At 39.9% G+C, this 26,530-nt stretch overlaps 1 protein-coding gene across 8 annotated transcripts in view; it reads right to left on the bottom strand.

Moving 5' to 3' along the window:
* The window catches only part of KDM4C (lysine demethylase 4C), a 413,529-nt gene that overhangs the window by 2,685 nt on the left and 384,314 nt on the right, over positions 1-26,530 (bottom strand). For 6 of the 8 annotated variants that reach the window (XM_077911905.1, XM_077911906.1, XM_077911910.1 and 3 more), the window contains 2 exons: positions 6,327-6,446; positions 2,979-3,071 (listed from right to left, as the gene is read on the bottom strand). In XM_077911905.1, coding sequence (XP_077768031.1) covers positions 2,979-3,071; positions 6,327-6,446 — 213 coding nt within the window. Of the gene's footprint in view, positions 1-2,978; positions 3,072-4,159; positions 4,394-6,326; positions 6,447-26,284; positions 26,480-26,530 lie in introns of those variants that run through there. The other 2 variants (XR_013387736.1, XM_077911907.1) reach the window with 2 other exon arrangements.

The following is a 26,530-nucleotide window of genomic DNA, read 5'->3' as shown; positions in this document are numbered from 1 at the left end:
TGAGGTAGATCACTCTAGATGATGCCAATACACGGTACATCTCACTGTCCCTGAGGCCACCCCCTGGTTGGTGACACAAGCATAGTACAGCTTTGAGGACTTGAAACACAGGTCAATTATGGAAAAGAGATAAATAATGAAACAGCTACAAAGAAGATTGAAAACTAAAAAATGGAACCAAGTGCAGAGTGGGAATGCTCCTGGTCAGTTCATGAGATGGCTATCCAGGGTAACTAACAGGCTACCTGCATGGACACCCCCGACACTACCTTGTTTCAATCGGAAATAAAATAACTAAAAGATTATGGGTTGGTTGAGCACCCTCTGCCATTAGGAGAAAACATTTTTGTTTCATTCATTCTTGGCAAAGTACTTCCTCTGAGTATTTCTCCCTTTTATAAGTGCTAAAGTTATCAAAGGAGAAAAATAAAACATCTATGAGAGTGTTGCCGTTGTGCGAGAACAGCAAAAGTCAGCCTCTCAAATACAATAATAAAACCGATTTACCAGCAGCAATACTTAATTATGCACTGTTGCCATGGTTATTCTGTGAGACAATAAAAGGTAATGGGGCCATTTCTGAAGTTAGTGGGAAAGAACCCCCGCAAAAATCACTGAGGTGGACTGCTGACTCTTTTGAAAAATTTCTTCCCAAGTCAGCGTGTGTCTAGGTGAACAGAAGTCATTAAAATATGAGGCCTCCTGTTTAGCAGTGAGGCTGCTAAGCCACCCGTCCTTTAAAAAAACAAGAGAGATTAATCATAAAATATCTTCCATCAATGAGTTTTCCAATTAGATTTGTTTCACCAAATGGGAAAAAAATAGCAGTCACAGACCAATGAAGGGCCTGAGGGTTATATTCTAACCTGAAGGAAAGGCTGGTTTGCTATATAAAAGGAGCACGTAAGTCTTCGATTCACTGAAAACAGAGATAGCAAACCGGACTTAGTGACTGTGAACCTTTGTTCTTGCAGATATTTTCTACTAGGTTTATTTTTATATTTATTTTTTAAAGATTTTATTTATTTATGAGAGACAGAGAGAGAGAGAGAGAGAGAGAGGCAGAGACACAGGCAGAGGGAGAAGCAAGCTCCACACAAGGAGCCTGACATGGGACTCGATCCTGGGTCTCCAGGATCAGGCCCTGGGCTGAAGGCGGCGCTAAACCACAAGCCACCAGGGCTGCCCTCTACTAGGTTTAATTGTTTGACATAACAGGTTACATTCAGATAGTATATGTGATTTATATATTTTTTACTGACTTACTTTTAATTCAGAAATTTTCTCTGAGAATTAAAAAAAAGTTGGATGTTGGTATGATTGTTCAGAGAAAGGGATCTTAGGAAACTCAGGAGCTGGGTTCAAATAAAGCTATGCAGGAAGGCAACCTGGTATTAGAGACAAATCTATTATGGAACAGAGAGATTATGATCTGAGCAAAAAGCAGAAAGCATTCTTTTAATACGATTAAGAAATAGTATTTGAAATCTGCAAGACCCAGCTGGTGCTTAATCACACACGCACTAGAAAATCAAAGACCTGAGAGCCTTAGAGAGACTACCTACTCTATTCCCCACCCTTCAACCTCTGGGTGAATGAATGAATGAATGAATGGAGGAGGGGGAACAAGAGAGGGCAGGGAGAGGAGGGAGAATCAATGGCAGACAGGAGCACAGCATGAGAGGTAGCCATCTTTAGCATTTTGAAGAAGAAGGTTGCTCTTAGGAGATTTTAAGATGTAGGGCATGAACAGATATGTTTTAGATCTTTGTTAGGATTTAGCCATTGTCTTTACAATAGGAATATCTGATTTTCTCTTTCCCTGCAGCTTATCTGGTGGTTAGTCTATTTTCAGGTGTGTGGGTCCCCTCTGTGTCATGTTGCTCGTTGGGTGGGTAGCAGTGCTGTTACTATCACTCTGCTCTTGACTATTTCACTTTGAAGGACCTTCCTCTCAAGGATGCCACTCAGAGAGTTGATACCTGGTGCAGTTACCCCGTTCCCAGCACCTCACCTGAACGGAAAAGGAGCTAAATATACAACTGAAGATTTAAGGAATCCAAGGATTCTCCAAATTAAGTTAACTCTATCACTGCAGAAAAGTATATCATAAGCATTCGCTGAAAACTAAGGGTATCGTTTATTCTGGAAAAAAAATTCATTTTAGTCAGAAAAATCCTATTCATTCAAATTTCCCTGTTTAGGATTTATCATTTTGCAAATGTGGTAGATGCAATTCTAAATGAGTAAAATTGACTTCATTTCAGGGTCCACTAAATATTTTATGATACAATAATGAAAACGAAGTTATTGTGAATTATATTTTTTAACAGCTTCAGTTTTGATTATTTGTCCATGTTTATTTGTCTTTTAATGGCATGTATAAAGCTTGAAACTAAAAACATTTTTAAAAAAACAGCTTTAGTATTCCCACATCTAGTTTTTGGGCTTTTTTTTTTTTTTATTTCTTTAGTTAGAAAAGTGAGAGCCTCCTTTAATTATGAGTTGACACAAACATTAATGAGTTTCTGGCGGGATGTTAATCAATATATTATAAGGCTCTAGAAAACCAGACATTCACTTATACTATGTCCCCTTTGTTATTATTTTTTTACTATGTCCCCTTTCATCTACTATTGAAAACTTCCTTAATATTTCGTCTGCTGATAAGATTATAAATGTCTAGATGGTACCTTTGTATGTTCCAAGTACCTTGCACAGAGGACATATTCAACAACTGTTTTGGTATGCCAACAGACATTAATTTAACATCATTTGATCTCATTAGAAAACAAAACAAGGAACCTGCACTGGTTTCCTCGTTAGGGCCAAATTTGAGGTTTGCCTAAGTAAGGGAAAAGTTGCGCTGGCTTTCTTGAAAATCATTCCACCTAAGTATGTTTACTGCTGGGCTTGGGAAACAGAGAGGATGAAAGATTCCTATGGCAGATCCCTGAGGGATATTTGCCCGCACTTACAAAACGAGCTTTCACTCTCTTGGGTAACTCTTCATCTAAAGTATAGATGTCTTCTCGCTTCATTGCTATCTGGGATCCATCTTCAAATTCAACCTAATGTGAAATAAGACATCATGATATGTATGTGTGTGTATCATACACACACACACACACACACACACATTCATACACAAAGAAGCACTCACCATTTTCTTCTCAAGGTTCCAATTAACAACATAAAAAAAAGAAAGAAAAAAAGCACTCAAGCAGAACAAACAAGAGAACCAGCCAACAGCTAAGGAAGGAAAAAAAGTTCTTTCCCTTATCAAACCAAGAACATTGTAGGTTTTCAAACAGACCAAAATTCTTGAAAATGAGTGTCTCTGAAGATATGATATGAAAACTTTATCCTCACCCCCAAAGTGAAAACAAAGAAACATAGCTGCTGTTCAAATGATTTCTCAGAACATGAGATTGTAGCCAATTTTGCATTAAGACTGGTGGGGCCTTGTTGGTACCTTTTGTTTCTTTAAAAGGCTCTGGTACCATATGAGGGAGAAATACTCATATATTTGCTCTTGTATAATAATCCTCCCAGAAAGTAATTTCTCAAGTTCTTAAAACTCACTTTTGTCAAATTCAACCATTTGGCCAGGAAAATCCCAGGTTCTCAACCTCATAATATGTAAACCACAGTAATCTGTGAAAACCTTCATCTAAAATGAAAATTAAAAAAAAAAAAAAATGAAAATTTTAAACTTTTTCTTCAAGCTAATCGAATGGCAGGAAACAATTTTATAACCAGTTTTTTCAACATTTTAGGAGGTTTTGTCAGAGAAAAGTGACACTGGCTAACAGAAACCTAGAGCATTTGGGGAAAATTCATCAAATTCCCTATTCAAAGTGATCATTCTTAGTTTAAATTTAACCACATATGACCATCAGGAACAAACAACAAAGGGGATGCAATCAGGATAGAATATCTATCTAACCCTGAACCATTTATGATATTTTTGAAGTCCCCAAGTTGTCTATCTGAAATCTTTACATGTAAAGTAATTAAAATAAGCTTGCACTCCTGGTTAAAAGATAAGTGAAACTATGCAGCTATACTATGTAAATTTAAAAAAATCTGCTGGAGTTTAAAATATTACAATAAGGATAATACATATAATTAAATTTCTTATCCATGTACTGCTCACATTTGACTAAGCTGAAACAACAGGGTGGAATTGGGTCTTGGTCACAGGAGAGCTTCCCATTACTTCCCAGAAGGCTGAGATGGGGAGGCTTCTCTTCCTGGTCTTGTTTTAGCAGAATGGTTTCTTTAATATTTAATTAGACCAAGGTGTCATCTCACTTATACAATTTGATAGCATAACTAGAACTACTTGTGCCTACAAGTAGTTTCTTCTGTTTTAGATCATCCAAAGATTCTAAAAAGAGAGAAAGGCAATTATTAAAACTAAAAAGGAATATGGTGAGATGACCAATCATTCCAAGACCAAAGGGTCTCCCAGGATGTAGGATTTTAGCACTAAAGAACAGTCCCTTGCAAGCTGGGATAATTGTTCACCCTAGATGGGACAGAGCTGAAAGTAAACTTGGGCCCTTCCCTTTACCAGCTGTGTGCTCTTCAACAAATTATTAAATTCATGTAACCTTTTTACCCTCATTTGTAAAAATAGGAGTCAAAAACATTTATCTTGCGGGTCTACTGTGAGGGTCAAAAAAGTGCATATGCAGAATATTTAGCACAGTGAAATAGAAATTTTTTCAGTTATATCTATTTTTATAAACATCTTTGCTCATTCAGTGATGAGACTGAATAATTAGACACAAAACAAAAAATGATCTCAAAAGGGCACTTGGTTTAATGAGGAATTTTTAACTACTTGTACTTGAGAGAAAACTTTAATATTAGCCTTAACTTTTTCATTGAGTCTATAAATATGCCTATAGTTCTATGTTGATAGGCCATCATAAATTCAACTGAAGTTAACACACTGATTATTAATTAGCCTGAATTTCAGCATGTCCTCGTTATACTGTTCATGTAGCTACTAGCTTTGCTACGTGTAAGATGCTTCACTTTTGCATTTATTGTTTAATTATATTTAATTATTTTCTTTTGAATGATGTAGTAATGCCTCTTTTCTAGGAGTCTCCAGTATTAATTGTCTGTCTTTTGATTTTTGCCTAATTCTGGACATTCTGATACAAAGAAGCTCCAGCACCTACCGTGTTATAAATGATCTGAGTCTGCAACTTAACACAGGACAAAGAGGGATATAGCCTTTACCACACACGTGAGAGCGAGTGCGCGCGTGCGCGCGCACACACACACACACACACATACACACTATACATATAAATGTCCTCCCCACCCTACTCACCTTGGGTTTTTCTAGACCTTAAAAAATGTTCAAGTTTCCTGAAACTTCTTTCAACTCCTTTAATTACTTCTTCCAACTCCTTTAATTACATTGTGCTCTAGTACTTAAAATGTACTCTTTCTGCCCCTTATCAGTCTTTGAACAATTTCTGTGCTGACACTGGCAGTATTATCATCCACCAGCTGCTTTTAACTTAACATGCCTGAACCTTCTTACTTTTTCTTCTTTTACTTCACTCTTCCTGTTTTTACTCTACTGCTTAGCTTGAGAATGTTGATTTCTGCCACTGGGCTACTGGAAGTACTACAACATATTGATTCTAGTCAGGGTGCTCCTTTTTAAAGCCTGAAGGAACATAAATACACAGCTGCCATCCATGTCGTTTTCCTTGTTAGAGTTTAATCATTCTCGTCTCTGATAGGGATAAAATATTTTCATCATTCAATTGTATATGTACTCTTTAGTAATACGTAGAGTGAATATCCAACCAATTGCTGTACTTTTCATAAAATAAGCACTCCTCTAAGCTTAGGTGGCCACGACTGTGTCCATGCATGACTGATTTAGGTTTGAGGAGACACCCAATGGGGGTTTGTCTCTCAGGCAAAATCCACCAATTCAGGGGCTGCTGGCTGATGAACAGCCATCACTGTCTTGGCTTATGGTGAGATAAATCGGCCAGTCTCTCTCCACATGATGTACACACAAGAAAGCATCCAGCCACTTATCTTTGTAGCCTATCTATATTCTTTACAATTAAACCCATCCTTCACATGCTATTCATTTCCCAGTGTTGAACTTGATAATAAAACTCAAATATCTGGGTCATTAGAGATCAAATCTTTGCTGCCTTTATAAAATAACAGGTGCTCCAAATTCATGTGGCTTATTGATCAGCAGGACAATGCATATACATCTGCCCTTTGGCTTCTCCTGTCCATCCCATCAAGCATCTCCACAGGACAGCACTCACCTGGTACATGTGAGCAACATTTGAACCTAGATACTTTGCCCCATAGAGTTTGCCATCAGGCCACTTGACTTGGACGACTTCTCCCTCAGCAGGAGGGCCCAGTTTCACACAGTCTCGGCTCTGTGGAAGAAATAGACAGGCTTTTCAAGGCAAGTGCCTAAGTGACTGCATTTAGAACTTAGCAAATGATGAACTCCTGGCAATTAAAAGGAGTTATTGCCTCTGTGTTTTATGGATTATGATCTTGCATGGGTGTTCAGGGGAAGAGATATGAGCCAAAGGAGTACTTAAAGATTCAGCCTACATCATAAAGTTGCAAAGGAGCCACCATAAGCCAAGCAGGAAAAAAAACAGCAGCATTTACATTTGCTACTTGACAAAGAATCGTTCGGAGGGTAACTAAAATATGCGCAAAAACTCCTTAGCTGAAGAGACTAGCCCATGATTTACAACATCTGACATTTATAATAGCATTTTTGCAGTTAACCAAATGCTGTAACATACAACTCACTTGATCCTTATAATCACTACACAAAGAAGGCAGAGATTATTGATTATTCCCATTTTACTGACAAGGAAACTGAGCCTCCAAGGGGACTCCTTTAAGTTGTCAGAATCTCTGGAGGAGAGAAGCTGAATAGGAGAGTAAGAGTTGGGACATACAGGAGTAAATGGGGCCAGGGAGGAACAGAGTGATGTTCTAGTCAGCAGGCTGTGACAAAGCAGCAAGGGAAAAGGAAAGGTAGGAACACTTGCAGCATAGCAGGTGAGGCCGGGAGGGGTGTGTGCTGCTCAGCAGGCCTCTTCAGAAGACCCTTTGACCTCCCCAGAGAGGCATGCTTCTGCTGGCCACCCGTTAAGTGACCACCCTCTTCCTTCCACGGGCATCCACGGTGGCACCTCATAACCAATCTTTTCACTTCATGTCTTCTACTCAGTAGTACCCCCTCCTAAGGCGGTAGTTCAGAGCAAACCCTGAAGTCCATCCTCAAAGTTGCTTTGTTATTTGGCAGGGAAGGAAGCAGAGGAGAACCTGAGTTATCTATCCACAAGGTCAAGTAAAATGTTTTCATAGACATAGTTTGCAAACTCTTAAATTTGTATGTATTGGGTATCACATAGTAAAATTTTAATACAAATGAATTAAATACTTGATCTCTTTGGTAATTTTTTTGCACATTTAGCAATTTGTGTTTTGCTAATACTGGTATTTTACTGATGAGGCCAATCAAACTGATGGAAATGCACACTTGACCAATCAAGCTATAAATGCAGACTGGGCATGGTTCTATGGTTTCAATGAGGGCACAGACAGGAAATATTTAGTGGTTTATGACTCTTACCTTTCATTATTAACAGAAATTTTGCATTATAAAGGAGTGGCCATTTTATTGCTGGGTTCAGATAATATATGAGAGGCTTAACTATTCACTTTTCTCACTGCAGACTCCCTTCCTTTTAAAGCTATAGGTAAAGAAAAACTTGTGTTCGGAGGCTCTACAGAACTGACAGTCTGCATCTAACTTAAATAAAAATAAGTTTCTCCTTCATAATATTTGACCTCAGGGCATGCAGAATTGAAAGGGTAGGCTGTAGAAATGTATTCCGCATATGCCCCTGGGGTTATCACCTCATTCTGCATCATTTCCCTTCCAGAGATGTACCTGGTACTAAGAATGCTGGAAAGTGCAGCTTCTCTCCACTTTCTACATAGTCTCCTAGGCTGGGAAGCTACATCAGCTCTGGGGTAACTGAGCTGAAACCTGGAAGCTTTGGTGACAGGAGTGGGGAGCAGAGGAGGTGGCATAAGAATAGGTGTCTTCCTTCTCCTAAAGTTTTCTTCCATGTGGAGGACCCCCACTGGGGTAATGTTTCTGGCTACTTTTCCACTCTTATTCATCCACTCTTCCAAGAGGACAAGCAGTGGTATAATTTTGTTGAGTTCTGGATGAGGTGGCACTTTCCACACTCTGCACCACAGGGCCCTGGGGCACCCAGCAAACACATAGGGGCTCAGGTGGGTATTTTCAGGGGAAACACAGTGACACTTATCAGACACCATGCTTACCACTACTACTCTGAAGCTGTTGGGACCCAAGTTACACAATAGATGGAACCGTGTAAAAAAGACATGCTGCGACACCCAGGGGCTGGGAGCCAGGAATATTTGGTAACTGACTTTCCTCCTCCTGTTCCCTTTCTCTTTGGAGCCACCCTGTGGACAGAGAACTCAAGTTCTGCTCTAATCCTTCCACGGAAAGGAGCTGGGGTGTCCTGCACCCCTGTCACTAGGAGGTCTAATCCTCAGGTGTAGTATTAGGAACCCTGTCTGCTCACAGATATAAACCGCACACTACAACATCTTCTTTATTAGTAATGAAGATCTTTTCAATCTCCAAATCCTGACTCCAATGTCTATCTTGCTTTTTCTTGGGCAGGATAAATTCTATTTATTGGGCCCTCCTTCAATCCCCAGAGAAGGAATTAAAGGCCTTGGGGAACATAGAGTATGCACTCCCCATTTACTCTCCCACCAAAAACAACTGCCAAGTAGGAGGCTTAGGTCCTTCATTTTAGAGATCTAACCTTTGACAGAGATTTTCTAACCTGTAAAAGAATCCTCCATAACAAATCCTGCCCTGCAATTTTAAGTACTGTATCACCAAAGGTATGGCAATGGCTATAGAAGTGTGGCCCAAGCAGAGTACGAAGATACTTGAGCAATTTACCATAAAAATATACTTTATTAATAAACACATGCAACTCTACCAAGTGAGAGACAATTCTTTTTTAAGAAGGTGTTAAAATTGAAATGTCTGAGATATAGTTTAATACCTGTCTTACTTGGTACCTGTCAATTTACCTTTTACTCACAAGTCTTAATTTGGCATGGAAAGTGCCTGACCTCAGTGCCTGCCTCTACCTAACTTTTCTCTGTATCAGCCACACACACACACACACACACACACACACACACACACAAAATCACTTCATACTCTATCATGTCAAAATCTAGGAAGGACACTTCAGTTTGCTTTCTCAGTTTTGCTTTCAGAACTCTTTTTTTCCTTCATCGTAGAAGAATAAAGAAAAACAACTATATAACAAACAAGATTGTTTTGTGAATCTCCTTTCCTCATCCTCCACCAGGAATCCCTCTGAGCCTTGATGGCTACCTTCTCATCCTCCGCCAGATCAGTTAGCTGGAAGTGGTTTTATTCTGATTTGCATATAACTTCATTTAGTCTTATTCACTATTTACACCCCAGCTACTTTCCAAATGGATTTAAGGCAGCCCATAGTAAAACACAAAAAAATTTATTTCTGTAACATCTAGTTTCCTCCATAGAGAAATGGTTTCAACCACCAGCTGTCTCAAAATTATGAGTTTGCCAGAAACTTTTTATGACTACATGGAATAAAAAGCATTCAAACAGAAATGGAAGTAGAAGCATGTGGGTTGATGAACAGAAGCTTAAAGGTTTAATATTGAGGTCCCCCTGTTCCCTCCAAAGCAGGAGTTTCCCAAACTGTCAGAATCACTAATCCAGTATCTATTTGTGTGAGACACTGGAGGAGCAAACAATGTCTAGCTCCCCAAGCCAGGGACAGAGGGCATCTTGTCCACACCTGGAGGCCAGTCACGCTGAGCGCCGTGTATCTATGGCATTAGTGCCTCAAGGCCCTTGAAGAGCAACCCGTGTGGAGTGTGAGCTTTGGTTGCCATGATCACTTCAACCAGAAAAGAAATTTTATTTGATTTATAGATGGAATATTTATTGATTGAATACTCTTAATAAGATTTCATGTTTAAAAAGTTTCTCTTAAAAATAAAAAGTCTGAAAAATAAAATCATGAGGGGATTCAGTTTGTGGAGAGCCCCTCTCGTAAAGGTCTTCAGGTGGCTCCCATCCCCCTGGGCTGTGCATGAGGAGCAGAGCTCTGTGGTTGGGAGGCACACATTAAAAATGGCAAGTCCAGTCTCCCTCTCTCCATAGCTCTATGTGACCCAGGTGATTTTTTTAAAGCATTCTAGAATTTGTGGTTTATTAAAGGATGTAAAGGATATAAAATGCTAACGAGGCTTTCCTAATGCAGTTCTTAGTGTTGCTGGAGCAGGTAAGCACCTTTGCTGGAAAATTATATGCATTAAAACCTTGACTAATGCATTTTTCTCAGTTGCTGTCTAGACCCTTAGAAGCAGGTTGGCTTCACCTGACATAAATAGTTGTTTACCATTTGCTGTACTGCCTCCAGGGATGTGTAAACTCCCCTAAAGCCTGCCAGAGCCGCGTCCACAGGGACACTGGTGTCTGGAGCTGCCAGTTAGCCTGTAGCTAGACTATTAAATAGATGACGTGAAAATTCAAGACAGAAATCATAATCACAGTCAATAGCAGGCCTCTGGCAATGATTAAAGAGCTCTGATGAAAGGACTGGGATGGTCATCAACCCAGGCAAGAGTACAGTGTCACCTCAAACTGCTGCCAAAGTCAGGGCTGATTCGTAAACTTGTTCCACCAACTATGCAGAAAACCCCACTGCTAATCGGATTATTTGAATTCTGAAGTCACTACATTCTTGGAACTCTTACTATGGCCTTTGAAAGGGGCCTCTACAAGTTGCTATGCTTGGATGTTGCCTGTTTCACCATGCTCCACCCGACCCATCCCCACCTCTACTCCTAACAAGTATAAACCACAGAGCAGGCAACCCTGCCCATCAGTCCAGCTGCAGCACAGGAACATGTGGCATTTGGACTCCCAGTAGCTGATCGGTATATAGTTTGGAGCCTGACAGTCCCCCTTGGGGAAAGTGCTTAAGTGACCGGAAGCAAACTTACACCAGCAGCTGCTGGCATTTAGAGGAATAATCACCTGCTTGTTGATGGCCTCTGGCAGGGATCAACAAGACTGATTGATAGCCACGTACTAATTGTACTAGTGAGTGATCCATCGTTTGGCTGCCCGGCATCTGAACCTGCATCTCCCCTTCAGAGTCTCAGCAGGAGGCAGAACTGGCTGGCCATTACAGACACTGGGCAATGCCAGACACTCCTGTACCCAGCTTCCCTGACAGCCCACGTGGATGGGGGCCTCGCCAACTGGCTGCACCTGCTCAGAATGTAGGCCCTGTGATGAGAGATGCAGAGAAGCAACAGAGGGGAGAACACTGAAGGTGGCAGTGGCACCCACGCACCAGCAGCAGAGCCTAGGGCTAGGCTGACCACTCAAGAGGAAGCAGCTGTGTCCTTCCTGGACTGGATCTGTAGCCTGGTCTTGCCCATGTTCCAACTGAAGAGCCTCCCTTCTCTTCTTCAGTTCTCTTTGTTCTTTTGCATTCCTAGAGATTCTGTGGGCTTCCTAATAGCTTTCCATTAAATTTCTTTAGTGCTTAAATCATTTACAGTCACTTCTTGTTGCTTCAACTGACAACCTTGAACTGCTGGTTTGGGTGATGGCAGATCCTTCCTCTCACAAAGCAGAAATAACACCTTTCATTTATTGGTGGAACATAAAGCTGAAGGGCTTCCCAGACCACCCAATGTTCATTCAAAGCATTTATGGGGAAAGCCATCTTTCAAAAAGTAAAGGAACATAGTCACAGCACTGTCACCTTCCTAATTGGAGGGCTTGGCCCTAGATCATCTGTGATTGTCCCTAAGTTTTCATTAAATAGCACAATCTGGGGATCCCTGGGTGGCGCAGCGGTTTGGCGCCTGCCTTTGGCCCAGGGCGCGATCCTGCAGACCCGGGATCGAATCCCACATCGGGCTCCCGGTGCATGGAGCCTGCTTCTCCCTCTGCCTGTGTCTCTGCCTCATTCTCTCTCTCTCTCTGTGACTATCACAAATAAATAAAAATTAAAAAAAAAATAGCACAATCTAGAGATGTACTCTCTTTAGGCATATCCACAAATGTTTTGCAGGCCAGAAAGGTAAGTCACCAAGTTATCTTGATCAGTGGTAGGAAACACTTTTGAAGGGCACACACCACATTTGGATGGATTAAATTCTGGACTATTAAATAGAAGTCATATTTAATATCACCCTTCATGTGGAGATAACAAAGAAAGAAGACATTTTGATATTTTTCTTAATAATTCTTTGTTCTAAGCATCTACTATAAATTTATTAGGGGAAATCACAGAATTTTAAAAGAGAAAAAACAAAAATAACCTGTATTTCCATCACCTAGAAGTAAATGCTGTTAACACCCTGTCAGAATGGCTAAAATAAAAAAACATAAGAAACAACAGGTGTTGGCAAGGATGTGGAGAAAAAGGAACCCTTGCACACTGCTGGTGGCAATACAAACTGGTGCACACTACTGGATATTTATCCAAAAATATGTAAACACTAGACACATACCATATGATCCCATTCATATATGGAATTTAAGAACTAGAACAAATAACCAAGGAAGAAACACAACCAAGAAACGATTCTTCTTTTTTTTAAAGATTTTATTTATTTATTCATGAGAGAGAGAGAGAGAGAGAGAGAGAGGCAGAGACACAGGCAGAGGGAGAAGCAGGCTCTATGCAGGGAGCCGGACGTGGGACTCAATCCCAGATCTCCAGGATCACACCCTGGGCCAAAGGTGGCGCTAAACCACTGAGCCACCCGGGCTGCCCCCAAGAAACGATTCTTAATTATAGAGAACAGACTGATGGTCACCAGAGGGGAGGTGGGGGGGGGATGGTTGAAATAAGTGAAGGGGATTAAGAATATACTTACCATGATGAGCGCTTAGTGACGTACAGAATTGAATCACTATATTATACACCTGAAACTAATTTAACACTGTATATTAACTATACTGGAATGAAAATTTAAAAAAAAAGTAAATACTGTTACCATTTGGATTTATCTCTATGCTTCTGTGTTTTTTAAAAAGTAGACCCTCTTATACATACAAAATTTTTTTCATAGCTACACAATTTTCTTTCACATTGAACACAACTGAGCTCTCCAAAGAGGGAGACAAGGCTGCCTTTTGTGAAGAGCTAAGATTGTAGTTAATGGCATGTCCCTTCACTCATTCCACAGCATTTGGAGGGAAGAGGTCTTTCTTTTAATTGCAGTAAAATAGACACAACATACAATTTACTATTTTCATCATTTTTAAGTACACATTTTGGTGGCTTAATATATACTCACAATGTTGTACAACCATTGTACAACCATCACCACCCTCCCCTCCAGAAATGTTTCATCATATCAAACTAAAACTCTGTATCCACTATACACTCACTCCCCCTTCCCCCTCCACCCCAGCCCCTGGTAACTTCCACTCGACTTTGTGTCTCTATGAACTTGACTATCTCTAAGTACCTCATTATAAATAAAATAATGTGATATTTGTCCATTTGTGTACATTTATAATTTTATGCCTTGCAATTTATTGCCTATAATTACATTATGAGTATATTTTTAGTTATTATCCTTTTAAAGCTCCATTTTACTGGGTGAATACATGCAACATTATGGCTACTCCACAATTGATTTAACCACTCTCCCACTGTAAGATATTTAGGTCATTCCAATTTTCTCCTACCATCTATAACGCTACTGTATATTTTTCTCTATAAATCTTTGCCCAAATTACTGACTATATTCTTAGAGTTCTGGAACAGGAATAAGTTGGTATAATGGTATGTAAACTATTTAAAAAGGTAATTTCATTAAGCTTTGAAAAATTCAACATCAGACTCATTTCTCTAGTACAGTAAATCTTAAGCACCACAGAAAATTCTGATTCCAGTCAATCTAAGGTAGGGTCCAAGCTCAATGCACTCCCCAACAATCTAATGCTTGGCCAAATTGATGAACATCGCTTGAGATTATCTCCAGAATGCACTATACCTTCTACATATAAACGAAAAATTAATTCCAAGCTGCATCCTGTGTGTGTAACTTTTCTACAGTAGAGACATCTAACATACCTGAAAGAAAATGTGGAATACCCCTGTACTGAGGTATCTCATCTGTGTCCTGTCCTAGTTATAAGACACTGTCACTGCAGCCTGTAGGACAAAGGAATCAAGCCAACCTGCTTCCACGCTGATACTCATCATTCTGTGAAAACTCCAATACTGATGTCCAGCTTTCCTTTTTAATAGTTTTTTTTTTCTTTTGTAAAGGAAACACATACAAAGGGCCCTTCTTCACTCCCGAGATGCTCTGGTTGTCTCTGTTAAGCTAGTGCAATGCCTCATAATCCCCTCAAACAGCTAGATTCTTTCCCCACAGTCACACTTTTACCAATGCCCTGACATTTAACCACATCTATCTCCTAAAACATAGTGTCTTCTCCACAGAAAAACAAACAAAAAAACACTGATACTTATTTGGTAAATTCCTCAGGGCCAAGTTTAGCATACACTTTCCCTTTTGCTATAAGCCAAGAGTGGATACCAAACCTAGTAAGAATGCTGAGGTGCCAGAGACAAAGGTTGTTTTACTGTTTCCGAATGTTACCACAGCATTAAGCCTCAGAGCCTCAGACGATATATTTCGAAAAGAAGTCACAACTTTAAATTATTAGAAATAGATGAGATTCTGGCAAGAGCCTAAAACAAAAGCCTAAAAGGCACAGAAAATACAAAGTTAGACATTTTGTTTTGGAAATTATCTTTCTAATTTTTTTTTAAAGTGAGACAGCATAAGAAAAGTCATTAACTAGAACCAGAGGTGATACTGGGGAGCTGACCTAATAGCAAGGGCATGTAAGAGAGGAACAGGAGACAGGTAAAGGAGGTGGCTCTAAGATGCCAACCAGGGGTTCTTAGGACTTGGAGGGGGATTAATAGAACTGAAAGGCTCATTCACTCACCAACTATCCACCTTTGAGAGAGACCCACCCCTTACCGAGCCTTTTCCCCCTCCCTCTGGCATTTAAGATCCTCTGTGCCTGGTCCTTAGATCAGCACTGGGGAAAAAAAGCACTGAGACAAAAAGAGTCCTTTTGAAGTCCTTTCTCTCAAGGAATTCAAGTCCAGTTGGGGATTCAAATATTTACATGAATATCTACAATATGAAGTACCATATATGATAATAGTTAAGCGGCTGGGAAGAGGGGACTCTGTGTCCACCACTCACGCTCCTATGACATCAACTGTGTCAAGGACTTTCTCCTAGTGATTAACCAAAATTCCTCATGTCTTCCTCTCAAAGTTCAATCACCTTCCACATAAACTGAATTAATTATAGAGCCTTGAAGTAGGACTCTCCTGGATGCACTTGGCTAGGTAAAGTGAACACTTTGTAAGCTGTGGTCAGAGCAGCAATGTAGTCCTTAAAAACAGATGTCAGAGGGAGAAGCAAGCTTGTAGCCCCAGTAGCACTTTGTGGGGATCACTCTTGGAGGCTCTGGCATTAGCAGTTTGGTTTTATTGGGGCATCCAGTGGGGTTGGATGCTTGACAGTTGGTCAAGCTATCTCACTGACTACGTTGAGTGGTGTGGCCAAGTCAGGACAGAGCTGTAGCTTTGATCCCTTTCTCTACCTCTCAAGATTGTTCTGGAAAGATGTCACTAATGATTGCAGGGACAATGCCCCATTCGGAACCCCAAACAGGAAATCTTTCACATTCATCTTCTAAAGTCCCCAGATACACAAAGTACTTGAAAAGGGAATTTGTATGTTTAAACTTTTTGGTACTTCTTCTTAGATCTTCTTCCAATAACCTCTCCTATTATAAAGGTTTGGAGGTTATATCATTTCTAAGTGTTTCTGGGAATTTTATGCTTTGGGACCTCTAACCAATGGGCTACTGAAAATTACTGGTCACCACCACCAACAATAGCAACCAGAAACACGGTCACATCCCTACCTGCGTGTTTATTATGTGCTGGACACCATACTAACTGCTATACATTAGCACTGAAATATACATTATATTTCAATGATTTCAACAATAATCCTAGTATTTACTATTATCTCCATTGGAGGGTTAAGGTAACAGGTGTCAACTCCCTTGCTCAGGCTTGCATGGTTGTCTGCTACACATCAAGTTCTTGACACTGTGGAGAGACAGCCAACACCATTTATAAGGACTGTCTCTGGACTGACCGCACCTTCCTCCTGTTTTTCCTACAGACACTAAGGCATAAGCACCCCAAGACTGTAACTCTTCAAACAAAAGTTGCCATCTATAGGGCAGATCTTTCCCCCTTTTTTATAGTTGTTGGCAAAGGTTAAAATGCGTGAGGGAACAAAATATTTCATTATGTCAATAAAAATTTATGTCATAAAACAGAAAGACAGTCCTGAGGTGAATTTCTCTGGCATGTTTTCTAAAAATAAATGTCAGTTCCAAAAGCTGAAAAAAGATGAGGAAAGGAAAGGAAAGGTAGGGGTAAGCATTATGGCGTCCCAAGAAGGCCTTCCTGTGCTCACACACCATAATAGGGGCTCTGCAGTCAGAGGAGCAGTGCCTAGCCAGTACCAGCCTCTGCAGGTTCTCATTTGGATCCACAGCCTATGTTCTACTTCCCAGAGCAGGTGGCTTGGGAACTGCTGCACTGATGTGGCACAAAGTGCTGTTTCCAAGGCCTGGGGTCAAAGAAGTGACTGGACCCAAGCTACTCTTTATGCACTGGTTTCCTCATCAATCAGATGCATATAAAAATAAAACCTTAAAGGATTATTGGGAGAATTAGAGCTAAAATATATTTAAAAGGAGAGGAGAACAGAACAGAAAAGCAGCACAGTGACTGGCAGCTGGTGAGTTTGAAGTGAACTGTGACTAGATTTAATTCCTATCAACAAGGAACAGCTGGAGGATGATAGCGAGAGGACAGAAAACCCTGGGAGCAGATGATCCTTGAGATTTAAAATTGTGAAGACAAGATGCACTGAGAAGCCAAGAACCTACTACAAAAGATGATAAGACAAGGTTATCCTAGTTGAAATCCAAAACAACCTAGTAGGGTCAGTAAGCAAGTGTCGTCTCCCATCTAGGTAAAGAAGCACAATTATGTGCCCCAGGTCACATGGCCAATAAGTGGACAGGTGGGGCAGTCATTCACTCAACATCTAATTTTCAAGCACTTCTCGTATTCTAGGAACACTGAGAAAAACAGATGTGGCTTTCTACTCATGCAACTCTTTAGTGGGAAATACAGACATTAAAATAAAAAAAAATTTTTAAAAAGGTAAGTGTAAGGGATCCCTGGGTGGCACAGCGGTTTAGCGTCTGCCTTTGGCTCAGGGCGCGATCCTGGAGACCCGGGATCAAGTCCCACATCGGGGTCCCGGTGCATGGAGCCTGCTTCTCCCTCTGCCTGTGTCTCTGCCTCTCTTTCTCTCTCTCTGTGTGACTATCATAAATAAATAAAAATTAAAAAAAATAAAAAAGGTAAGTGTAAGAACTCCTCTGTCATAGAATTACGATGCAAATTACTTTAACAGAATGATTATTAGCATACTATGTGGTTATCATATTCCAGAGAGCTTCAAGATGCCTCAAGAGATGGGAGAACCAAAATGAAATTTTGACAGAAGATTCTGAAAGGATCCAGATAGAGAAAACCAGGGAAAATGAGTCACAATATAAGGAGCTCTTGGAATGGTTCAGATCTTTTTTAAAAAATAACTTTTTTAGGGACTCCTGAGTGGCTCAGTGGTTGAGCATCTGCCTTTGGCTCAGGTCATGATCCCAGGGTCCTGAGATTGAGTCCTGCATTGGGCTCACTACAGGGAGTCTGCTTCTCCCTCTCTCTCTCTCTCTCTCTCTGTCTCTCATAAGTAAATAAATAAATCTTTAAAAAATATTTTTAACTTAAAAAATTATATATATAAATAAATATAGGGATCCCTGGGTGGCGCAGCGGTTTAGCGCCTGCCTTTGGCCCAGGGCGTGATCCTGGAGACCCGGGATCGAATCCCACGTCGGGCTCCCGGTGCATGGAGCCTGCTTCTCCCTCTGCCTATGTCTCTGCCTCTCTCTCTCTCTGTGTGTGACTATCATAAATAAATAAAAATTTAAATAAATAAATAAATAAATAAATAAATATAAATAAAACATGCTCATATGGAAACTATAAGAAGGTGATAAAACTGAAAGTCATATCACTTATGATTACATACTCCATAGATAATCAGTAACATTTCAATGCATTTCCTTTGAGGATTATTCCTTTGCATATTTATGTTTTTACATATAATTGGGATCATACTGTATATATTGACTTTTCCATTTATTATATTGTGACATTAAATATCCTTTGAAAACATGATTTTTAATAACTACATAAATAATTCACTAGTCTTCCTTCTAGCTGCATTGGTAAGTGTTCAATGGCTAGATCAAAAGAACAAGTTGTTGTCATGATTGCATGATCAGATTGGGTTTATGGTATAGTGTTCTCACATCTGAGAGCAACATTTTGAGTGGGACATGGTCCAAAGAATTTCATCCTAAGGGATGTCCTGGAAGAAGAGCACTCTGAAAACCACTTTCTCATTAGATCATTCATTCCTTCACACAGTAAATATGTATTAGGTGGTGAGGCAGGAGGACAATTTTCTTTGGATTTGAGAAGACTCAGGAGGAACCTGATAGATTTCCAAACAGGTAAAAAGCTGTGAGTAGAGAATAAGCTATTTTGTTCTAGAGGGCAAGAACTAAAACTGGTTCTTGGGGTGGCTCAGAGGCAGCATTTAGGCTCCACGAAAAGAAATCAATGCTTCCCAATAATTACAGCAACAAATTGGTAGAGAGCTCCCTGTCACTTGTAGTGTTCAACAATGGACTTGAGGATCAGTCATCAGGGCTATGATATAGGAGACTTCCTGCAGGGGGCGGGAATTTGAGAGAATCACAGAAGAGGGTTAGGGGAGGGAGTGGGTGGTTTAAAGGCTGTGGTGGAAGAGGACTTACCCCTTATCCTATCTTATTTATGCAGCAGCCCTGAACTGGTCCAATGGTTAGCAGAGCTTTTAGATAAGAGATACCTGGCTAAGATTCTCTCAGTGAGTGCCCTGTCCAAGCCTCACTGAAGTTACAGTGGAGTAGGATTATGGTTTCTAGATTTCTCAAATTCTTGTCAAGTGTCAGTCCTCCCTCATCAAAGTATTGGAAATGGAGTATGCAATGAATGGGGAGAAGAATCAGGCACAGATGGACAGTTATTTTCTCCGTTAATCTAATTTCAGTCTCTATGTGGCTATGCTCCTTCAGCTCCTTATGACATTGGCTTCTTTCATGGACATTGAAAGGGAGCATCTTTATGGATCAACACCCCAAGGAAACTTATTCATATAGTACAACCTCATTCTCTGAGGGGCACACAAGAAGGTCTGTTTTAACTTAACCAAGTGGATAACTCGCCACTGGGTGAAGCAAAAAGCATAGACACAATGAAAGAGACGAGTGCATGGAAAGCCTAGTGGTGTGGAAAAGGCTTTTACAAAACTCCTGTGGTAAAATATACAACTGCAAAATGATACCAAGGTGTGTAAAAACATGTCAAGAATTAATTACTCCTGGACCGAGACCTAAGAAGAGCTTGGTCTTCTGGTCTCCAAATGATGTTGCAGTATATAAATGGCATGCCATATTGTGATGTACAGCTGTGTGCCCAAATCAACAGTCACTTTCCAGCTCTGGGCCTCACCCAAGCTAGCCTGGAATGGACACTGAGGTGGCCACTGAGACCCAGAAACAGGAAAGGGGAATGTATGGGATGCCTGGTGGCTCAGCAGTTGAGCATCTGCCTTCAGCCCAGGGCATGATCCTGGAGACCCGGGATCAGGATTGAGTCCCACATCAGGCTCCTTGCACATGGAACCTGTTTCTCTCGGTCTGCCTATGTCTCTGCCTCTACTCTGTGTGTCTCTCATGAATAAATAAATAAAAGCTTTAAAAGAAAAAAAAGGAAAGGGGAATGTGTGTGCAAAAGAGTGGACAGCTAGGCCAGGGGCACATTCTAATACTTACAGTCAGAAATCATTAAGGATAACCCATTGCTTTCTTCCCTGCCAGAGTCAGAAGAGGCCTAAGAGGTTTCCTTAGGACAATGTCCCCATTTTATAAAGAAGGATGGAACAGTGAAATGACTTGCATGTAGTCACAACTCACCAAGAGATGGCTATCATTTAATTTAATTTTGCATTTTATAGCCTAGCAGTGCAAGATTTTGAGCAAATGAGTAACATCTGGAGAGGATTCCACATTTGGGTTTAAACAGGAGAAATACGAAGGGGTGAAGGCAAATGAAAGGATTTGTGAGAATAGGATTTGTCAAAAAAAAAAAAAAATGTCAGCCTGTATTATATTAAATTCAGAGGCAGACAAGTCCTGAAGCAGATGCATCTACCAATGAAGCAATCCAGAATTTCCTCAAAGTTGCAAATGTGCCTGAGCATAGCAATAAAATGTGAGCAACCCCATTCTATAAATACTTCCCACGTAAGCCACGTCTTCTGTTAATTTCACATGTCCTTCTTTTCAGATTTAACATGAATGCATAAACTTAAACAATCATGTTCATAACAGACTATCTTATGAAGAACAGGATGTGCGTAATTACTACCAACCTATTTCTGCAGAGACTAGTCTGTCACAAATGGTAAGACAAAGATGGCTGAGGAGAGGATAATGAATCAATCTATTTACTCAACACTATTACCCTTAAAGGGAATTCAGAAATTTCACAAACTCCCCAAACGATTCTTGTGTTGTCAAAAGACTGTCAAATCAAAATAATCTTAATGTGAAATTTGGGAGAATTTTGCTGTTTTTACCTTCCCAGACAAGAATAAAAATGATATATAGATAACACACTATTGTCAGATTTATCCAAAAGAGAGCTTTTAATCCAAAGACTTAAAAACACATTAGAAACGGTCAGTGAATTTAGTTTAACTGATCATACTCAAGCCTGGAATGCCTGGTTCAGCATTACACTGAGGCTTCTGTTGTGCCCTCTTCTGATAGTTAACAAACCTTTGAATTGGGAACCTCTTTGTTTTTTTCATGCTGGCTACTAATCTTTATTTGAGGCCTGATTCTTGCTAACATCTGACTTGCTTAATGAACACTGGAGCAGTCAATTAATATTTCAATTATGATACAGTCTTTTTTTCAATCTCCTACCCAAAAAACTCTTAAAGTTTTGTTTAGCATCTTTGTTACTTTCCTTGAAACATACACCCACAGATTTGAACTGATGTAGATTTGCAAGTAGTGGCAACCGTGAACCAAAAATATGCCAAAGGGAGGAGGTATATGGTATATTACGAGGTATATGGGCATCTGAAAGAGGGAGTCAGTGGATATGATGCTGGTACCACAACAGCTGTGCCTGGCTTTTATAGGTTAAACTAAGAGGGAATGAGTGTGGGTAAAACCCCAGAAATGATACTGTAAAAAAGTACATATGGAAGTAGAGGGAGAGAAAAGGAGATGGCTTTCCAGGAAATGGTTTTAAAATCCATCACTAACAACCAATAAGCAGTAATATGAATAGTCTGTTGGATGCAATTCCTAGCTTTATCAAGTCAATATTATGCCTAGTGCACTCAAACAAAAATCTACATGTACGTACACACTCATAAAGCTTGTATATGCATTTTAAAAATCCTGGGAGGATATACAGTAAGTGGGGCTGTACCTAGATGTGGGGTGCTGTATAGACTTGTACTTTTCTTTTCATATTCTTCTGTATTTCTTGAACTTTAGCCAACCATGTGTACATTATACAAAACACTGTGCATATGTGATTGTTAAATATTAGCTGCTAACTCTTATTACTGACAACCAAACATATTTTGTCTGCTAATGTAAATCACTGATCCTTTCCCCTCCAAAAAATGAGGGATGTTCAAGATTCTAGAAGGCCATGCAGTCCATCTCCTTCAGAAAATGAGAGCTATTCCCAGGGCACACAGCAGCTGCATCATCCTTACACTGGTTCATAATGTGAGAGCCCTGGGGAAAAGAGGCACAGCCACTGAAGGCAAAGGGACCGAAAAGTTCCAGAATTGGAAGAGGGAGTACCCAGGCTACATTCACAGAGAACAGTGGTTGGAGGAAGCAAAATCAGGTAAATGAGTGCAGAATGGAGCTGTGGATTAAGAAAAGTTAGGATGATATCTACAGTGAGGTCAAAGTCTATATATGTGCACTTATGCACAATTTAAATGTTTCTGTATCATTTTTGCCCTTTACCATAAAGGTAAACATGACATCAATTTTGGTGGCCACATTGTCAGGTTGAAGAATGACTTGGGCAAACATCCACTGTTTTATCAAATGGGCAAGATAGAGGTAATTGTGTGTATGTGTGCATGAGACAATGTGTTCACTGAGAGAGGAAAATGGAAGTGCCTGACCACACCATTTCTAAAATATACAATGTTTGTCCTCACACTGTGGCACAGAGCCTTTTTACTCAGTATCTCTTCAACGCTGAGGCAAACAAAGCCCCCCCGCCAAAAAAAAAACCTAGGCTATGCAAACCAGGGATCTTGCAAGTGTGAACTCATAATCTTGGCCCTAAAACTTGGACTTCTTCCAACATTCCTGGACAGCTGTAACCTTCCATTGGGCTAAGCAAGTCAGAACCCTGGGGATCACCTTTGACTCTTTTCTTCCTCAGCCCCAGTATCAGGTCACCACTGAGTCCTTTTCCAAATCTTCCACTGATCCTAATTTAGTCCAAGCTACATCATTTCTTGTTTGATCTACTGAAACGCTCTCCTAACTGGCCTTCCAGCATCTCCAATGCTTCTTCTCCAGTCTAGCAAAAGAAAATACTTTGTAACAATTTCTTCATGTAGAATTCTGCTTAAGAACATCAATGGCTTCTCCCTGCTCTTAGAATAAAGACCCAATCTTACAACATACTTTTCAAAACCTAACCTAGTCTGGTCCTTTCCTCCTTCTCTAAAGCTCATCATTTACCTCTCAATGACCTGAGTAGGCCATCCTCCTTCCTACAACAGCTTTTGTGCATACTTTGTTTGGTATACTCAACCTCTGTCCTTTGTCTACTTAATGTACTGATCACCTATCTGTATTAGGTATTTTTGGTTACATATTCCTATAGGATTATAATCCTATCATCCCATGGCTCATCTCAATTTTAAGTACATTTTTATTAGTGGGACTGTTCTATGTTACTCTTTCCCTCTAGATGGTAAGTTTGATAAGAGCAAAAACCATTTTAATTTCATTTCTTACCACCATCATGTTTCCTGGGCCAGCAAAATGACTGGTATGTAATAGAAGCTCACTATAAACATATCTTTATGGTAAGGCTACCACTTACTGAAGAGTAAGATATTCCTTGACTAGGGAATCCATAAATCACCATATGCAAGTATCCAGATGTGGCTAATCAAAGGCCTGGCCCTGTAGGAGTTCCTTCTCTGTAAGAAAAGGGGCCTCCTGGGGGAGCACCAGCCTTCCACATCCACATAAGCCCCTCACACCTGGAGAAGAAAAAGTGCTGGAGCACCAACAAAATTGTCTCCCCATCCTCATTAGTCTTCCCCTGGAGGGGACCCACTTGCAGACACTGGTTAGATATTTGCCCTTTCAACTTCATAGAAAAACAAAAGCAAAACATAACGTGAAACAAAATTCCACAGAAACACAACTAATGACATGGGATAGAGTTTTCTGTCTAAATTAAAAAGGGGGGTAGCCTGGGTGGCTCAGCGGTTTGGTGCTGCCTTTGGTTCAGGGTGTGGTCCTGGAGACCTGGGATCAAGTCCCATGTCAGGCTTCCTGCATGGAGCCTGCTTCTCCCTTTGCCTGTCTGCCTCTCTCTCTCTGTGTCTCTCATGAATAAATAAATAAATAATCTTTAATAAAAAGGGGGGAGGAGTTTACTAGTAGTGAAATAAATTTTAAAATTAAGTATTAAATTTCATACACAAATCATTTTAAAAATTCCTCGCCCAGGAAGGGAACAAAATATCTAGTAAGAAGAGGAAGCAAAGTTATAAAGATTATTATTAGCAGCTTGGTAAAAGGCTGTTTGAATGATGAGATAATCTCCACAGGATAGGTCTTATCTCATTACAGAATCTCACTGTCAATGGTGCTCACGTTTACATTCTCTCAACAGCTCTCTTATAGTCACTATTTCAACAGGGTGCAGATATTGGCTGTGTAGAATGCAACCACCACAGCCGGACTTGTTTTGTGCTAGTCATTACCTTTACGGTATAAATGAAGTAAACTTTAGAAGATTAAATCATATCTTTTACTCCCCCCAAAAGGAGGTATCACAAAATGAATCATTAGGTCAGATTATTCTTAATTAAAGGCTAAAAAGGGTAAATAAAAGGCATGTTTTAAAAACAGTAGCCTATAAATATATTATAACTATACTACTAGAAATATGCATAATAACAACCCTCTTCCCTTTTAACTGAGTTGTTAGCCATCAATCTGCAGAAGGCATCTTTTTCAGGCACCGATCACATCAGCATTAATTACTGTTGGAAAACCCTGCTTGCATCTGAAAAGCCATGTATAAAACATTATATAACACATTGTGCTATTATAACATTTATGTTTAATGGTACTGGATAAAACATCTAAACCATAGGAAACTTGCAAACATAACATCCTCTAACCTACAGAAGCCAAGAAATCAGATGGTACAAGGCAGCTGATCTGCAGAAACACATGCAACCAACAAATATTATAGCAGGTCACAGCTTCCAAGTTTTCCATTCACTTCTCAGTGGAGAACATTCTCTGAGGAAAAGATTAGAAACTGAAGGAAAAACACACTCTATTCTCTCTCCTTACATCATTTTTCCTCTCCCTAAAGTATCAGTATAAACATGATCTAAAATATAAGGGTAAACCCACATACTCTAACCTCAAAATATCATTTGCTTAGTAAAACGAGGCAAGATTTATTACTTATTCTCTCTCACCCATGAAAATCAGCTAACCTCTTTCAACTAAGGTGTGAAAAGGAAATAATAAATTGAGAGCAGTGTCAGTTCATCAATAAATAGATAGCATTGACTTCTGGATAAGTACTGACTTATTGTCAAATAATAATCTAAGTTTACTCTATTACTAAAATAATTTAAACCCCATGGTCATATAGGAACATAAACTCTGTTGATATATGAGCTCAATATCTTCTGGGATGTGATACCAATTTATGTGCTATATCCCAGTGTGTTAGAACCTGCGGTTGGCTAAAGGTGAAAGATAACGTAAAGGGGCTTGTAAATAGGAATCCCCCTGTTGACTATTTGCCTCAGGAAGCTCTCAGTGTTAGCTGTATATTTCAGAAAATGTATGCAGAACGTTGTGCTTACCACTGTGTTATAGGAAGGGTCGGTTCCAGAAAATTTAAGGCATTTATAAAGCATGCATGATCATACCATATGTAGGGTCAGTATCAAGGTTTGAGATCAAAATGGAAGTTAGAGCAAGGAAAAATTTTTAAAGTTTGAAACCTTGCATCATAAACAGCTAGTGTGCCATTTTTATTTGAGGAGGAATAGAAGGTCAATAATGAATGGTGACATTCTGATACTATGATGTGAAGCAACAGTGACAACTGGCCACATATTTATTAAAAGAAATGAAGAATTTTCATTATGTGTTTATATTTTCTATTAAATGGAAGTCAATTCAGCCCTACTCTAAGATTTAGAAATGATGTCACTGATATTCACAGTTTGGAGCTGAATATTCATGGGGCAGGCAGCCTGTTAGGACCACTAGAGACATTTCCCAATAGTCCTGCTCTCTGGTAGACACAGGTAACAGCAGCTGCATTAATGCCATGGTTCTCTTAGCCCTTTTTCACAGAACATAAAATTTACTTCATCTGAACCAGTGGTTTCAAATTTTTTCAGGGCTAGAGACTTCTTTCTTCAAAGAAATCATATATGGAAGCCCAAACACTAAAGGCTTGGTTTTTTTTTTTTTTTTAAAGATTTTATTTATTATTTATTCATGATAGAGAGAGAGACAGGCAGAAGGAGAAGCAGGCTCCATGCAGGGAGCCCGACGCGGGACTCGATCCTGGGACTCCAGGATTGCGCCCTGGGCTGAAGGCAGGCGCTAAACCGCTGCGCCACCCAGGGATCCCCAGGCTTGGGTTTTTGCAGGGACTACTGCTGGAGTACAGCTCTCCTCTAAGGACTGAATAATCTTTACCTGGAAAGGACATGAAAGTTACAACATAAAAGTTGACTCAAATTTAAAAAC

Source organism: Canis aureus, chromosome 10 (assembly GCF_053574225.1).
Source record: "Canis aureus isolate CA01 chromosome 10, VMU_Caureus_v.1.0, whole genome shotgun sequence".
NCBI lineage: Eukaryota > Metazoa > Chordata > Mammalia > Carnivora > Canidae > Canis > Canis aureus.
The sequence above is the reverse complement of the archived record's forward strand: the minus strand, read 5'-3'. Positions and strand labels throughout refer to the sequence as shown.